The 17215-nt window shown below is 44.6% G+C and overlaps 1 protein-coding gene across 3 annotated transcripts in view; it reads right to left on the bottom strand.

Moving 5' to 3' along the window:
• Positions 1–17215, bottom strand: part of tex264b (testis expressed 264, ER-phagy receptor b) — a 730288-nt gene that overhangs the window by 511686 nt on the left and 201387 nt on the right. For 2 of the 3 annotated variants that reach the window (XM_072472034.1, XM_072472035.1), the window contains exon 2: positions 1450–4470. The exons of the other annotated variant lie outside the window; for it this stretch is intronic. In XM_072472034.1, coding sequence (XP_072328135.1) covers positions 2380–4347 — 1968 coding nt within the window. In that variant the 5' untranslated portion in view covers positions 4348–4470 and the 3' untranslated portion in view covers positions 1450–2379. Of the gene's footprint in view, positions 1–1449; positions 4471–17215 lie in introns of those variants that run through there. 3 annotated transcript variants of the gene reach the window in all.

Raw genomic sequence — 17215 nt, 5'->3', positions numbered from 1 at the left:
TTAGAGAAAGTCAACACGGTTTTGTGAAGGGTAGGTCGTGCCTCACAAACCTTATTGAGTTCTTTGAGAAGGTGACCAAACAGGTGGATGAGGGTAAAGCAGTTGATGTGGTGTATATGGATTTCAGTAAAGTGTTTGATAAGGTTCCCCACGGTAGGCTACTACAGAAAATATGGAGGGCATGGGATTCAGGGTGATTTAGCAGTTTGGATCAGAAATTGGCTAGCTGGAAGAAAACAAAGGGTGGTGGTTGATGGGAAATGTTCAGACTGGAGTCCAGTTACTAGTGGTGTGCCACTAGGATCTGTTTTGGGGCCACTGCTGTTTGTCATTTTTATAAATGACCTGGAGAAGGGCGTAGAAGGATGGGTGAGTAAATTTGCAGATGACACTAAAGTCGGTGGAGTTGTGGACAGTGCGGAAGGATGTTACAAGTTACAGAGGGACATAGATAAGCTGCAGCGCTGGGCTGAGAGGTGGCAAATGGAGTTTAATGCAGAAAAGTGTGAGGTGATTCATTTTAGGAAGGAATAACAGGAAGACAGAATACTGGGCTAATGGTAAGATTCTTGGCAGTGTGGATGAGCAGAGAGATCTCGGTGTCCATGTACATCGATCCCTGAAAGTTGCCACCCAGGTTGAGAGGGTTGTTAAGAAGGCGTACGGTGTGTTAGCTTTTATTGGTAGAGGGATTGAGTTTCGGAGCCATGAGGTCATGTTGCAGCTGTACAAAACTCTGGTGCGGCCGCATTTGGAGTATTGCGTGCAATTCTGGTCGCCGCATTATAGGAAGGATGTGGAAGCATTGGAAAGGGTGCAGAGGAGATTCACCAGAATGTTGCCTGGTATGGAGGGAAGATCTTATGAGGAAAGGCTGAGGGACTTGAGGCTGTTTTCGCCAGAGAGAAGAAGGTTAAGAGGTGACTTAATTGAGGCATACAAGATGATCAGAGGATTGGATAGGGTGGACAGTGAGAGCCTTTTTCCTCGGATGGTGATGTCTAGCACGAGGGGACATAGCTTTAAATTGAGGAGAGATAGATATAGGACAGATGTCAGAGGTAGGTTCTTTACTCAGAGAGTAGTAAGGGCGTGGAATGCCCTGCCTGCAACAGTAGTGGACTCGCCAACACTAAAGGCATTCAAATGGTCATTGGATAGACATATGGACGATAAGGGAATAGTGTAGATGGGCTTTAGAGTGGGTTCACGGGTCGGCGCAACATCGAGGGCCGAAGGGCCTGTACTGCGCTGTAATGTTCTATTCCCTCTGCAGTGAATGGAGATTTGGCTGAGCCCCAAATTCTCCGTCCTTGCTGGCAGCGATAGTGAGCTGGACACGCAAAGGAGAATCCCGCCCATGATTTAATTCAAAGAATCCCATTATAAACTTTTACATTATGTTGGCATTTCAAATATTACAGGCAGTAACATGTGTGCACAAAAATGTGAGTTATACACAAAGTTTTTAATATAAATGAACTACATAAAAACAGCTGAGTAAATTTAAGTATCCAGCACCCATCTTCCACCTACTCATTCATAAAGCCCATAAAGAGCCTCAAATGGCAGAAGCAGTGTTAAATTACATTATAAAACATGCTTTTAAAATATTGAAAGCACCTGGCTACTTGGTTAGGAAGGCTACTGAATCAGTACCGACAACCCTTCAGCCATGTTCTCCATTCTTGATATGTCAGTGCTGGTGCGCTGTCAGTGTGTACTTCCCCATTAGCTGAAATTATTAACTGGAATTCACAGATTCATTCCTGTAAACAGGCGGAACTTACGTTCGAGCATGCATCAGATAAGGTCACAAGACATGGATAAAAAGGGCATGCATTGCAGATTTATAAAAAGCTAACTTTCTTTTTTACATCAGAAGTGTGCGACCGATGCTATGGCTTGGAGCCAACCTAATGGCTCAAGCGGATCAATGTGCAAGTCCAACCCAGAAGGTTGCAAGTTATATCTTAGGGGTGCCTGTCGCTTACACCTCAGCTCGGAAAGCTTTATCAGTTCTTAGCCAGCATTCTTAATGAAGCAGAGCACAGAAGTATTAAATATCAATCTTGGGGTGGAGGATGAGACAGAAAGATAAGGGCCAAACAACGTCTGCTAACTAAGCAGCAAGGGCCTTTCAGTTTATGGCTCATGGTGAACAAATGCAGTAGCTGACAACCCGCTGTGCAAGTAGATAGGAAAAAAAAAAGATTTCCCCCTAGCAATTACCGGTCCACTCCACGTTCACCACCTTAGTACCAGCTTCAAACCTACCCTGAAAGTGGTCAGCTATAAATATTTAATTTTTAACATTTGATTATTGTTGCCACAATTCTGTTCTGTAAGTTTAAAACATCTCTTCTCAACAGTCATTCCTCATGGGAGATTCTCTGCCAAGAATACCAGCTGGTCCATATGTTTGGGCTTCACGCTGTTTCGATATTCAGTAAGTACAAAACTACTGTTGCTGAACGCTCTTTCTGAAGTGACATTCGTTGCAGAAATACAGAGATACTTTTTGGCTATCTTTGCCAACAAAGGCAGGCAATTCTGTGTTGCTTTCCACCACTGAAGAGGACAGCTCTCGAGGGAGAGTTTAGGCTCCCTGAAATAAAAATCCAGCTCTCTGTCAAGCTGTTCTTGTAGGGAGACTGAAGTAGTGACCGTTTTGTCTGCAGCTCCATCTCCATTCTGCTTTCCAAACACCTTTGCAAGTCCTCCTCCGTACTTGGCCTTCTTTGGTTGACTTGGTCCTGGACTATCGCGATCGTACCAGCTGCATGAGCTCAGTGGAGAAATTGTCGAACCATCAAAGCCAATTTGAAATAATGATGATTCCTCAGCTACTTTTCCAGCAAGTACCTCTCCTTTAATTTGCTGCAGGACATTTTCCAGATTGCCCACGCAAGTGGGACCAAACCGGGGATCAATGAATGTAACTTTCTCCAGAAAATGGACCAATTCTGGGTCTCCATATCGCATTTCAAGGTCTCGTTTAATTCTCATCAGAAAACTCAGAGTCAACTCCTCTTGTTCCTCTCTCACAAGATCATTGCATATATGTTTTATAAGAGGATTTATTGCTGAAATGGAAATGAATTTTTCAGAAGACAGGGCTTCCGACATTTCACGGAAAGGGCGTAAAACACTTATAATTGACTCAAGAACATCAATATCCTGCCACGTTGGAACAAGGCGACATATTTTATGGTCATGAGCTAATACAGTTCTGACAGCATCCTGCTGCTCAAGAAACCTTTCCAACATATCCAAAGTGGTCCCCCAGTTGTTGTTAACATCTGCTTTCAGTGAATTCCTTGGAAGGCCTTTCTGACTCTGAGCTATAGAGAAATCCCGCTTCCTCCTCCAGCTGCGTGAAAATTGAGAAAATATTTGACGGCACAGCTGAATGATGCGCTCAATGCGAGAGTCTTCAAGGCCCTTTTGGAGAGAACTCTGCAGGTTCTGGCTGAAGCAGCTAATTCTTTTCCAGCCCAACAATTCGCAGGCAAGTTTAATGGCAGGCCCATTGTCGGTAGTGACGGCTACAAGGTTGGTTGGGTCCAACCCCCACTCCTCCAGCACATCCTCCAGGGCACACTTTAGACTCTGACCGGAGTGTTCATCCGGCAGATACTGAGTCTGCAGGCAGTGGTTTTTGAGAACCCAATCGCTGTCCACATACTGAACCCCAAAGGTCAAGAACATCTCATTGCTCCGACATGTCCAGGTTTCAACAGTTGCAGCAAAACAATCTCCACTCTTTAATTCTTTCTCAACAACTTTACGAACATCTGCATAAAGCGACGGAATAGCTACTCTGGAAAAGTAGTTCTTGCTTGGCAGCTCATACCTCGGGTTGAACTTGCTCAAGAGGTGCTGAAAACCAGGTTTGGAAATGGTACTCAGCGGCATCCTATCCTTGGTGACATAGTACGTCACCGCCTTGGTCAGCTCTCTGTGCTCCCTGGGCTTTGGATCAAATTTATCTTTTCGCTGAAAGATCTCCCGCATGGTGTTGGTCTGCTCTCGGCTTGGCTCCCCAGAAGAAGCTGCAGTGGTTGGTGCCTGGTTGGGTTTGCCTTTCACCTCTATATAAATATGAGGATGCTGGGATTTCAGATGTGCATAAAGGTTACTCGTGTTTGAGGCTTTTGCTGGGATGACACGGAAACAGATCTTGCAGACTGGGGTTTCAATGTTTTCCGGTCTACCATCACTACCAGGTTGGAAGCCAAAGTATCGCCACACTTCTGACGTGGTATTGCTCTTCTCCACAAGTTGAGGCCTTTCAGTTTTGACGAACGAAGATCCACAATGTACAATGTCACCGTCACCTTCCATTACCTTTAATGTGCAACGCAATATCGTCTTTCTGGGCTACTTCGCACGAGAGGATCAGAAGGACATCATCACGCAGGTGGGGAATCCAGCTACAGCTGCGCTTGGACCAGACAGCCCAGCTGCCTAAAAACAAAATTTAAGTCGACAAGTTATCAATTTAAAAAAAGCTAATTTGCACATTAAGGCGATTCTTTGAATAACAAAATATTATCATAAAATGGTCCCTTCATAAAAACTTTCTTCACCCAAAATATTGCCTTTTTATGGTTACAATGTAGATGAATGCAAGGGTAAATAAAAAGGCCATTTCCACAAACTGTTTTCAAAATCTCCCATAAAGCAAAATATAAAGCAGACCTCAATTTCTTCCCACAAAAAGTATTCTGCTCGTTTCCATTAGCTGGTAGAGGAAGTAGGAGAGGGAAGTGGCCCAATGGAGGCACAGTAACCAAACACCAGTACTTAGGCCAAGACAAAAGTAGAGGCAAAGAGGCGTACCCAAGAAACAAGAAGGTGGATAATCATAGAATCCCTATTGCAGAAGGAGACTATTCGGCCCTTTGAGTCGACACTGGCCCTCTGAAAGAGCACCCGACCTAGGCCCACGCCCCTGCCCTCGTCCTGTAACCCCATAATCCCATCTAACCATTGGTCACGAAAGGGCAATTTATCATGGCCAATCCACATAACCTGCACGTCTTTGGACTGTGGGAGGAAACCCACGCAGAGGCGGGAAGAATGTGCAAACTCCACATAGAGGGTCACCCAAGGCAGGAATTGAACCCGGGTCTCTACTATGAGGCAGCAGTGTTAACCACTAATAATGGAATCCTAAGAGTAGCTGAGGGCGAGGAGAAAACAATGAAAGCATCTTTACTGCAGTAAAGCCACTGGTAAATGACTCCACCCTTGTCAAACTGCACACAGTACCCCCTCAGGATATATGAACATACGAAATAGGAGAAGTAGGCTGTTCGGCCCATCAAGCCTGCTCCGCCATTCGATAAGATCATGGCTGATCTGTTTGTGTTTCAAGTACTACATTCCCATCTATCCCAATAACCTTTGATTTCCCTGCCTAACAAGAATCTGTCCACCTCTGCCTAACAAATATTCAGCGACACCACCTCCATTGCCTTCTGAGACAGTTCTGTTCCAAAGTCGCAAAACCTTCGGTGAGAACAATTTCTCCTCATTGCTGACCCCTAATTTTAAATCAGTGCCCCCCTAACTCTGGGCTCACCACAAGAGGAATATTCTTCCCACATCCACCTTGTCGAGACCATGCAGGATCTTATACACTTCAATGAAGTCACCCTTCTAATCTCCAGTGGAAACAACCCCAATCTGTCCAGCCTTTCCTCATAAGATAACCCACTCATTCCAGGGATCAATCTAGCAAACTTCCTCTGAACCACCTCCAATACATATACATCCTTCCTTAAATAAGGAGACCAAAACTGTACACAATATTCAAAGTGCAGGCTCACCGATGCCCTGTTGAAGTGAAGCATAACATCCTTACTTTTATTTTCAATTCTTCCCACAATAATGCCATTAGACTTCTTAATTACTTGCTGCACCTGCATACTAACGTTTTGTCACTCATGAACTCTGCACCTCAAGAATTCTGCATCCGTTTTCCTTTAAGTAATACTCTGCTTTTTAATTCAGTTATGACACCCTGGGCATGTGCGCAGTCAACTCCAGCCCCACTCATCCCGGAGTCACAAGACAAGTGAATTAACCAATAATTCTTATAAATACCCCCAAAGTCTTTGGCCCTTAAATGCCCAATAATCACAGTCACCAGGTTTGTAAACGCAAACACGATTACGGTTAATCTATAACAGGAACTATAATGAAATACACAGCAAATACAGTTGATTGAATATTAACAAATACCTAACTCCTACTTTAACTGCCCCCCGCCCCCCCCCACCATCCTCTACACACACAAGACAGACAAACACAGAGGGATGGAAAGGGACAATGAAAGAGAAAAGAGTCTTTGTTTCAGATGATGGTTCTCAGATTGCTTTCTTCACAGTAAGCTTGTCGATAACAGTCTTTGTTTTTCAGTCTGTACAGTTTTAATACACCGTACTCGCAACTTTCCTGGAGAGGCAGAGTCCCTGTTTCATCAAACTTTGCTTTCAGTTTGTGGCCTGACTTCAGGCCTTTGCAGTTTAGAAACACAGCTTTCCTGAAGAAAAATGGAGAGTAGAGAATAGCTGGACCTTCCTCGGACTGCCAGGGTCAAACTGAAACCTCCTTTGGTCTCTGAATCATCCCACTGGGTAAGATCCAATCACCACCTGTTACCAGACAAAACACAGCCTCTCCAGCCAATTAACTGGGCACCAGCCAAATCAATCGAACCAAGTCCCAGCCCATCTCTGACATTGATACCGGCCAATCTACAACTCCGGTTTAAACCAGCACAGACCAGCACAGGCTTCTGCTTGAATTAAAGATATAGGCTGCCTTAAAAACACATGTCCATTAATCATCCATGGATCAAAATGTAACGGCAAAAAAGAATAAAAGAAAGGGAAAATAAGGGGATAAACCCTTCCAATTCTTCCTGCCAAAGTGAACTTCAAATTTCTCTACATTATACTCGATCTGCTAGATTTTTGCCCACTCACTCAACCTACCTATATCGGCCTGGACTCTCCTTAGAACCAAAGCATGGAACAGGATAACAAAGCCAACTCTTTCATCAGATATTAGCATTAAACAAAATTGAATTTTCTTCTGACTATAGTCAAATATTTTGTTGGAATCAGGGTTAAAGCATGTTCTAATGGGAAAATTGCAGAGGCCCATCTAACCACACACTTTTAAAGAATGTTCCTACTATAAAATCTCAGCTTTGCAATGTATTGTTAAAATTAGGGTGCAATTTGATGTGAGCACCCCATTTATTTTCAAGGTTTAGGAAGGTGGTGTGACGGAATGGAACCTATCACTGTATATTCTCCAGATGGTGACTCTATGCCTGTCAGTTATTGTCTGTGACTCACCGAACACAAGAAGCCACATCGCAGTGTCAGAAATGCCTCACCTCATGATTTCTGAGGAGCTAATAACAGACCACCTGGGGACTGCTAAGCCCAACTTCAAAGGGAGCTATACGAAGGCCATTTATATTTGATAGACCAGTCTTGATGGCGGAGTGAGACATTCTACTAAAACATTGGCCTCGCAAGCATTCCTTTTAACCCATAATGGCGGGGGTATGAGCGATTCTGAAGACCAAGCTGAATTCCAGACACTGGATAAACATTCTTTGTTATGGAGCTCGCGGATAGGTATAGTCACATGTCGTGAGACTCTGGCTTGTTGAACAAGTTAATATTGCCTTCCTGAGCTGCAAGCCAGTCTGATGCTTTAACATCTGCCAACAGGCCGCACAGAAGGCGCACTGGTCAGGCTGGACAACTGACCTTATCTACTTCTGCCAGAGGCTCTGCATCATTTCCTACAAAAACTGATCCACCTCTGCCATGTCTATTTCTCTAGAAAAGCGAATCTTACACCACTGGTTTTACATCAACTGATCTCAGTGGGGCTTTGATTCTGGACCTCATGTGAACCAATATTTATTTTCTGTGTCTTTGCACTTTGGAACCATCTTTTCTCTCTCCCTCCCTCACTTTAAAGCATGCGTGTGGAGGGGAATGTTGTGGATTCTCCTTTTCATGGTTGTTTGAGTGTGCGTAATAAATTAACCTTTTTGAGTTCATCCTACTTTGGGTTTGACGTGGGCTTAAATTGGATCACACAAGCTCGGGAAATACGCGACCACATCTGGAATTGGAAACAAATCTTTCCGTCTCCAGATAGGTGTTGAGAGGTGTAATTGCACCCCCCCCCTCCCCCCAATCGGTAATAATGGTCTAGAATGAAGTTATTTAGTGCCAGGCCTTAGAACTATGCAGTGCAGAAAGAGGCCATTCGGCCCATCGAGTCTGCACGAACCTTCCAAACCAGCACTTCTTCCGTCCTTTTCCCGTAACTCTGTGCATTGATCACAGCCAATCCACCAAACCTGCACATCTTTGGACTGAGGGAGGAAACCGGAGCACCCGGAGGAAACCCACGCAGACAAGGGGAGGACGTGTAAACTCCACACAGGCAAGGCTAGAACTGAACTGGGGTCCCTGGTGCTGTGAGGCAGTTGTGCTAATCACTGTGCCACCTATTCCATGCAACAAAAATATTTAGACAACGCAACTCTTACTCATCTGCAACTTGATAAATTTGCCTTCTGGTAACCCCAAAAGCAATGACTGTAAGCCCACAATTAGGTGTGGAAATAGGAATACTGCAATTTACAATACTTCACCTTTCTGAAATCAAAGTTCATTGGCCACAGACATCTTTAAATTGTTCAAACAATTGGCTTTATAATCAAAACATTAGAAAACCAAGGTGTCAAATTCCAATTTCAAAATCCCAATGGGCAAATATAAAGTGGCATCTAGAAATTTTGTGCATACATAAATGCCACAATCTGTAGATTAAGACACTGATTCAAGGTTAACATTGCCATTACTTCAAAGGCTTGGGAGTGTCTCCGGATATAGTCTGCGATGGAATCTCCTTTTGTCCCACCCAGAAGTTTTAGCAGGCAGGCTGGAGTCACTCCCATCAGACGTTGACTGTCATAGTATCATAACGTTAATCAAACAATATGCTTACAATTTGTTGAAAGTCATGCTTCTATTTTGTTGACAGCAATTCACCAACTTCCATTCATTCAGACACTGGTATAATCTTGTGTCCTGGTGCAATCCTTATCCTACTGCATGTAGCCTCAGTGAGGTGTTGTGTTTCCCCATTTTTTATGTTCCCAAATATTTCAAGATCACCTGGGGTCCTAACCCTCCACAATGCAACAAGAAAAACACATTGTTGAGCTACCCTATGCTGCTGCTGCATATTAGTTAATTGGCGTCATGCATGGTGTTTGCTGGAGGCTGGTAAATCCCAGACTTTTAGGAGGCGGTAGGGATCCGAGAGCCCACCGGGTAAAGGCGTGTGGGTTTGGAGAGCATATCTTTGGAGGGATGGGGGGGTGGCTACATGCTCACACCTATTGAATGATGTGTCCCCTTCCTTCCACCTTTTTCAACCTGGTCTTAAAAATTACTGCTTTCCCCTGACCACCTACCCACGCCAGCTGTATTATGGTGTGGGCAGCTTAATATCCTGGTTAATTGGCTTTTTTTTCAGTCCTGATAATATTTATTCTTTAATATGTATTGGAACAATGCTTCAATCATTCATCGTGTTTTTAAAAAAATATATTTTATTCTCCTCCTTTTTCACATTTTCTCCCAAATTTACACCCAACAAGAAACAATAATCCTAGTAACGGATGTAATGTCAACCTCCATATCGATAACAACGATCCCATCCTCCCACCAAACCCCAAACATTAGCCCGCATGTTAACATAAACAAATGACAAAAAAAAATCAGGAATCACCCATAGTCACCATTAACACGTACAGTCCCTCTCCCCCCCCCAACCCCCCAACTCCCCTAATGTTCAATGTGATCCAATTCTCGAAAGTGCATAATGATTAACGCCCATGAATTGTAGAACCCCTCCATCCTTCCCCTCAGTTCAAATTTGACCTTTTCAAGCATCAAGAATTCCAGCAGGTCCCCCTGCCACACCAGGGCACAGGGTGGAGAGGTTGATCTCCACCCTAACAGGATCTGCCTTCGGGCAATCAACAAAGCGAACATCTGCCTCCACACCCGTTTCCAACCCCGGCTGGTTCGACACCCCGAATATGGCCTCACGAGGGCCCGGGTCCAGTTTCACGTGCACCACTTTAGAGATTACCCAAAAAACCTCCTTCTAGTAATCCTCCAGCTTTGGACAGGACCAAAACATATGAACGTGGTTTGCGGGGCCTCTCCTGCAACGTTCACACACATCCTCTACCCCCTCAAAGAGCTGTCTCATCCTCGCCCTTGTAAGGTGTGTTCTATTCACCAACTTCAGCTGTATCAGCCCCAACCTCGCACACGAGGTGGATGCGTTCACCCTCCGGAGCACCTCACACCAGAACCCCTCCTCCATACCGTCTCCCAACTCAACTCTTCCTCCCACTTTGCTTTGATCCCTTCCAGTGGCACCTTCTCCTCCTCCAAAATAGCCCCGTAAACTGACGGTACTACCCCCTTCTCCAGTCCCCCTGTTGTCAGCACCTCCTCCAGCAATGTGGAAGCCTGCTCTACTGGGAAGCTCTGTATCTCCTTTCTGGCAAAGTCTCAAACCTGAATGTATCTAAATATTTCCCCCTGCTCCAGCCCATACTTCGCTCCCAGCTCCTTCAATCCTGTAAAACGACCCCCAAGAAACAAATCTTTTAGTGTCCTAATTCCTTTCTCCTCCCATCTCCGAAAATTTCCATCCCACTTCCCTGGCGCAAATCTATGATTCCCCTGAATCGGCATTTCCCTTGACCCTGCCCCAACCGGAAGTGCTGTCGAAACTGCCTCGAAATTCTCAACGAAGCTATTACTACCGGACTCCCCGAGTCTGGTTAATTGGCTTAACAAGCTCAACTGAACTTTAATTATTTTTTAAAATATGGCGGGCAAGCTGCCAATTTTGTCACCCACTCACCTGGCATATTTTGTGGGACAGATCGAAGGGTAGGCGGAAAGGTGGTGGGCTGGGTATCCCTCAAAGTCTAAGTCTCTAACTTAACAATTTCTCTCATTTATCCAAGCAGGGTTGTCATCTTTTATTGGAAGCATTCCTGGATAACTCATCACATGACTCACGGCCTAGAACTGCCTGCCCCCACACACTCTGGCCATTGGCAACTCAACACATCCACTCTCAGAGCCCAACCCCTTTCCCAAGCACTTTGAAAATTGAATGCACTCTTTGGAACGAGAGTCGTAGAGCTTTACAGGACAGAAAGAGGCCCTTCGGCCCATCTGGTCTGCACTGGCCATCAAGCACCTATCGATTCTAATCCCAATTTCCAGCACATGGTCCGTAGCCTTGTGTGCTACTGTGTGATCAACAGAAAGGAAAATCAAAATAATCCTCCCATGATCTTTCTCATGTGTTGAACACGGCAGGGTCCAGGTATTACATTTCTGAAGCATCAGGGGAAATTTTTGTGAGATGTTAGCCCCATGGTTCAGACAATGCAAGGACATCCGAACAGCCATGGGTACTCCATCTAAGGGAAAAAGGAATTAGACAATCAGTTCCACATGTGAACATATACCTCCTGAGGGATACAGGTGCCACCATCCTGAATAGTTTGAAAAGAATAACTTCTTTTTTTTTTTTAATTTTAGAGTACCCAATTCATTTTTTCTAATTAAGGGGCAATTTAGCGTGGCCAATCCACTTAGCTTGCACATTTTTGGGTTGTGGGGGCGAAACCCACACAAACACGGGGAGAATGTGCAAACTCCACACGGACAGTGACCCAGAGCCTGGATCGAACCTGGGACCTTGGCGCAGTGAGGCCGCAGTGCTAACCCACTGCGCCACCGTGCTGCCACGTTTGAAGAGAATAACAAGCACTCGCAGGACCCCAAATCAATAAACATTATCCTGGAAAAGCCAACCAACCATGTCCTCCCAGCTAAAGGCTGTAGAGGCAGGAGGCAATAGTTAGAGACTTCACATTATGCAAATGGTAACTGCTGTAATGGTGAACTGATATCACTTAGGGCGGGCTACAGGAATGATAATTGTGCTCGAAAGATTGGGGCCATGGACGCAGGTTCAATTCCATCCCTATAACATGTATTCTGCAGCAGATCACATTCAACATTACCTATATCTTCAGACTGAGTGAGAAGCAAATACTCAAACGACCGGATCACATAGAAAACTACATAGGAAAAAGCAGGATGAGGCCATTCGGCCCTTCAAGTCTGCTCTGCCATTCATTATGATCATGGCTGATCATCAAGTTCAATACCCTGATCCTGCCTTCCCCCCCCATATTCCTCGATCCCTTTAGCCCCAACAGCTATATCTAATTCCTTCTTCAAATTATACAACGTTTCGGCCTCAACTACTTTTTGTAATAGTAAATTCCACAGATTCACCACTTTCTGGGCGAAGAAATTTCTCCTCACCTCAGTTCTAAAAGATCTACCCCATATCCTCAAACTATAACGCCTAGTTCTGGAGTCCCCCCACCATCGGGAACATTCTTTCTGAATCTACCCTGTCTAATCCCCTCTTGCTCTTCTAAACTCCAATCAATATAATACTAACCGACTTAGTCTCTCCTTATATGACAATCCAGCCATCCCAGGAATCAGTCTGGTGAAACCTCTCCATAGCAAGAACATCCTTTCTCAGGCAAGGACACCAAAACTGCACACAATACTCCAGGTGTGGCCTTACCAATGCCCTATACAATTGCAGTAAAACATCTCTATTCCTATACCTAAATCCTCTAGCTATGATGGGCAACATACCATTTGCGTTCTTTACTGCCTGCTGTACCTGCGCGCTTACTTTCAGCGACTGATGCACAAAGACACCAAGGTCTCGCTGAGTATCCACCTCTCTCAAGTTACACCCATTCAAACAATAATCTGCCTTCCTATTTTTGCTACCGAAGCAGATAACTCCCATTTCTCCACGTTATACTGCATTTTCCATGAATGTCACTCAGCCTGTCCATATCCGGCTGAAGCATCTCTGCATCCGCGTCACAGCTCACCCTCCCATTCAACTTTGTATCATCTGCAAATTTGGAGATAATACTTTTAGTTCCCTCCGCCAAATCATTAATATGTAATGTGAACAGTTGGGGACCTAGCACAGATCCCTGCGGTACCCCATTAATCACTGCCTGCCAATCGGAAAAAGACCCATTTATTCCAACTTTTTGCTTCCTGTCTGCTAACTAGCTTTCTACCCTATCTGGCTGCATCACAGCCTGGTATGGCAATTGCTCGGCCTAAGACTGTAAGAAACTACAGAGAGTCATGAACACACCCCGGTCCATCACACAAACCCACCTCCCATCCATTGACTGTTTACACCTTCCGCTGCCTTGGGAAAGTGGGCGGCATAGACAAAGACCCCTCCCACCAGGGTTATTTTCTCTTCCGTCGGGCAGGAGACACAAAAGTCTGAGAACACGCACTAACAGGTTCAAAAACAGCTTCTTCCCCGCTGGTACCAGACTCCTGAATGACTCTATTATGGATTGGACTGATTTCTTCACACAACTTCTCTACTGCTTCACCGTGCCTGGCTATATATTTACATTGTGTATTTATATATGCCATATGTTTTTTCATGTATGGAACGATCTGGCTGGACTGTATGCAGAACAATACTTTTCACTGTACCTCGGTACACGTGACAATAAATCAAATTCAAATCTATCCATCTCCAGACACTACCCATAATCCCATAGGCTTTAACTTTGCACAGTAATCTTCTATGCAAGACCTTGTCAAAAGCCTTCTGAAAGTACAAATAAACCACATCCACCAGTTTTCCCTGGTCAACTCTGCTGATTACATCTTCAGAAAATTCCAGTAGATTTGTCAAGCATAAGACCATAAGATATAGGAACAGAAGTAAGGCCATTCGGCCCATCAAGTCCACTCCACCATTCAATCATGGCTGATTTCAACTCCATTTACCCGCTCTCTCTCCATAGCCCTTAATTCCTCGAGAAATCAAGAATTTATCAACTTCTGTCTTAAAGACACTCAACGTCCCGGCCTCCACCGCCCTCTGTGGCAATGAATTCCACAGATCCACCACTCTCTGGCTGAAGAAATTTCTCCTCATCTCTGTTCTAAAGTGACTCCCTTTTATTCCAAGGCTGTGCCCCCGGGTCCTAGTCTCCCCAGCTAATGGAAATAACTTCCCTACGTCCACCCTATCTAAGCCATTCATTATCTTGTAAGTTTCTATTAGATCTCCCCTCAACCTCCTAAACTCCAATGAATATAATCCCTGGATCCTCAGACGTTCATCGTATGTTAGGCCTACCATTCCTGGGATCATCCGTGTGAATCTCCGCTGGACCCGCTCCAGTGCCAGTATGTCCTTCCTGAGGTGTGGGGCCCAAAATTGCTCACAGTATTCTAACTGGGGCCTAACTAATGCTTTATAAAGCTTCAGAAGTACATCCCTGCTTTTATATTCCAAGCCTCGAGATAAATGACAACATTGCATTTGCTTTCTTAATTACGGACTCAACCTGCAAGTTTACCTTTAGAGAATCCTGGACTAGGACTTCCAAGTCCCTTTGCACTTCAGCATTATGAATTTTGTCACCGTTTAGAAAATAGTCCATGCCTCTATTCTTTTTTCCAAAGTGCAAGACTTTGCACTTGCCCACGTTGAATTTCATCAGCCATTTCTTGGACCACTCTCCTAAACTGTCTAAATCTTTCTGCAGCCTCCCCACCTCCTCCATACTACCTGCCCCTCCACCTATCTTTGTATCATTGGCAAACTTAGCCAGAATGCCCCCAGTCCCGTCATCTAGATCGTTAATATATAAAGAGAATAGCTGTGACCCCAACGCTGAACCCTGCGGGACACCACTCGTCACCGGTTGCCATTCCGAAAAATAACCTTTTATCCCAACTCTCAGCCTTCTGCCTGACAGCCAATCGTCAATCCATGTTAGTACCTTGCCTCGAATACCATGGGCCCTTATTTTACTCAGCAGTCTCCCGTGAGGCACCTTATCAAAGGCCTTTTGGAAGTCAAGATAGATAACATCTATTGACTCGCCTTGGTCTAACCTATTTGTTATCTCTTCAAAGAACTCTAACAGGTTTGTCAGGCACGACCTCCCCTTACTTAAATCCATGCTGACTTGTCCTAATCCGACCCTGCACTTCCAAGAATTTAGAAATCTCATCCTTAACAATGGATTCTAGAATCTTGCCAACAACCGAGGTTAGGCTAATTGGCCTATAATTTTCCATCTTTTTCCTTGTTCCCTTCTTGAACAGGAGGGTTACAACAGCGATTTTCCAATCCTCTGGGACTTTCCCTGACTCCAGTGACTTTTGAAAGATCGTAACTAATGCCTCCACTATTTCTTCAGCTAGCTCCTTTAGAACTCTAGGATGTAGCCCATCTGGGCCCGGAGATTTATCAATTTTTAGACCTCTTAGTTTCTCTAGCACTTTCTCCTTTGTGATGGCTACCATATTCAACTCTGCCCCCTGACTCTCCGGAATTGTTGGGATATTACTCATGTCTTCTACTGTGAAGACTGACGCAAAGTACTTATTTAGTTCCTCAGCTATTTCCTTGTCTCCCATCACTAGATTACCAGCATCATTTTGGAGCGGCCCAATGTCTACTTTTGCCTCCCGTTTGTTTTTAATGTATTTAAAGAAACTTTCACTATCATTCCTAATGTTACTGGCTAGCCTACCTTCATAATTGATTCTCTCTTTCCTTATTTCTCTCTTTGTTATCCTCTGTTTGTTTTTGTAGCCTTCCCAATCTTCTGACTTCACACTACTCTTTGCCACATTATAGGCTTTCTCTTTTGCTTTGATGCATTCCCTAACTTCCTTTGTCGGCCATGGCTGCCTAATCCCCCCTCTGATAACCTTTCTTTTCTTTGGGATGAACCTCTCTACTGTGTCCTCAATTACTCCCAGAAACTTCTGCCATTGCTGTTCTACTGTCTTTCCCACTAGGCTCCGCTCCCAGTCGATTTTCGTCAGTTCCTCCCTCATGCCCCTGTAGTTACCTTTATTTAACTGTAACACCTTTACATCTGATTCTACATTCTTTCTTTTAAATTGGAGATTGAATTCTACCATATTATGATCACTGCCTCCTAAGTGTTCCCTTACTTTAAGATCTTTAATCAAGTCTGGCTCATTACATAATACCAAGTCCAGAATGGCCTGTCCCCTCGTGGGCTCCATCACAAGCTGTTCCAAAAAGCCCTCCTGTAAACATTCAATGAATTCCCTTTCCTTGGGTCCACTGGCAGCATTATTTACCCAGTCCACCTGCATATTGAAGTCCCCCATGATCACTGTGACCTTGCCTTTCTGACATGCACTTTCTATGTTGTGGTGCATTTTGTGCCCCTGGTCCTGACCACTGTTAGGAGGCCTGTACATAACTCCCATTACGTTTTTTTTGCCTTTGTGGTTCCTCAACTCTACCCACACAGACTCCACATCATCTGACCCTATGTTGTTTAGTGCTATTGATTTAATTTCATTCCTAATTAACAAGGCAACCCCGTCTCCTCTGCCCACCTCTCTGTCTTTTCGATAGGTTGTGAATCCCTGGATGTTTAAATGCCAGTCCTGAACCCCCTGCAACCACATCTCTGTGATGCCTACCACATCATACCCGCCAGTCACAATCTGGGCCACAAGCTCATCTACCTTGTTCCGTACACTGCGCGCATTTAAATATAGCACCTTTAATTCTCTATTGACCTTCCCTTTTTGTTTTCTTAGTGTGGTGGACCTCGGTTTACTGAGCCTTTCCGTACACTGTGTCATATTTTGTGGGATGGGGACTATCGTAACCTCTCCTGAGTTCTGTCTTTTCGTGTTTTTTTGTATTCCTAAGCAGCTACGCTTCCCACTGATTACTTCACCTCTTGGTTCCCTGACTTTCCCTTCCCCCCCTAATCTCTAGTTTAAAGTCCTAATGACCACCCTATTTACTCTTTTTGCCAGAACACTGGTCCCTTTCCCTTTCGTAATCCTGTGCTGATTTGGTTTGATTATACTAGTGCTTTCCAAATGCTGAGCTCTGAAATCCTTGATAATGGACTCTAGCAACTTCCGTACTACTGACGTTAGGCTCACTAGTCTACACTTGCCTGTTT

The sequence above is a fragment of the Scyliorhinus torazame genome, chromosome 13 (genome assembly GCF_047496885.1).
Source record: "Scyliorhinus torazame isolate Kashiwa2021f chromosome 13, sScyTor2.1, whole genome shotgun sequence".
NCBI classification, from domain to species: domain Eukaryota; kingdom Metazoa; phylum Chordata; class Chondrichthyes; order Carcharhiniformes; family Scyliorhinidae; genus Scyliorhinus; species Scyliorhinus torazame.
The sequence above is the reverse complement of the archived record's forward strand: the minus strand, read 5'-3'. Positions and strand labels throughout refer to the sequence as shown.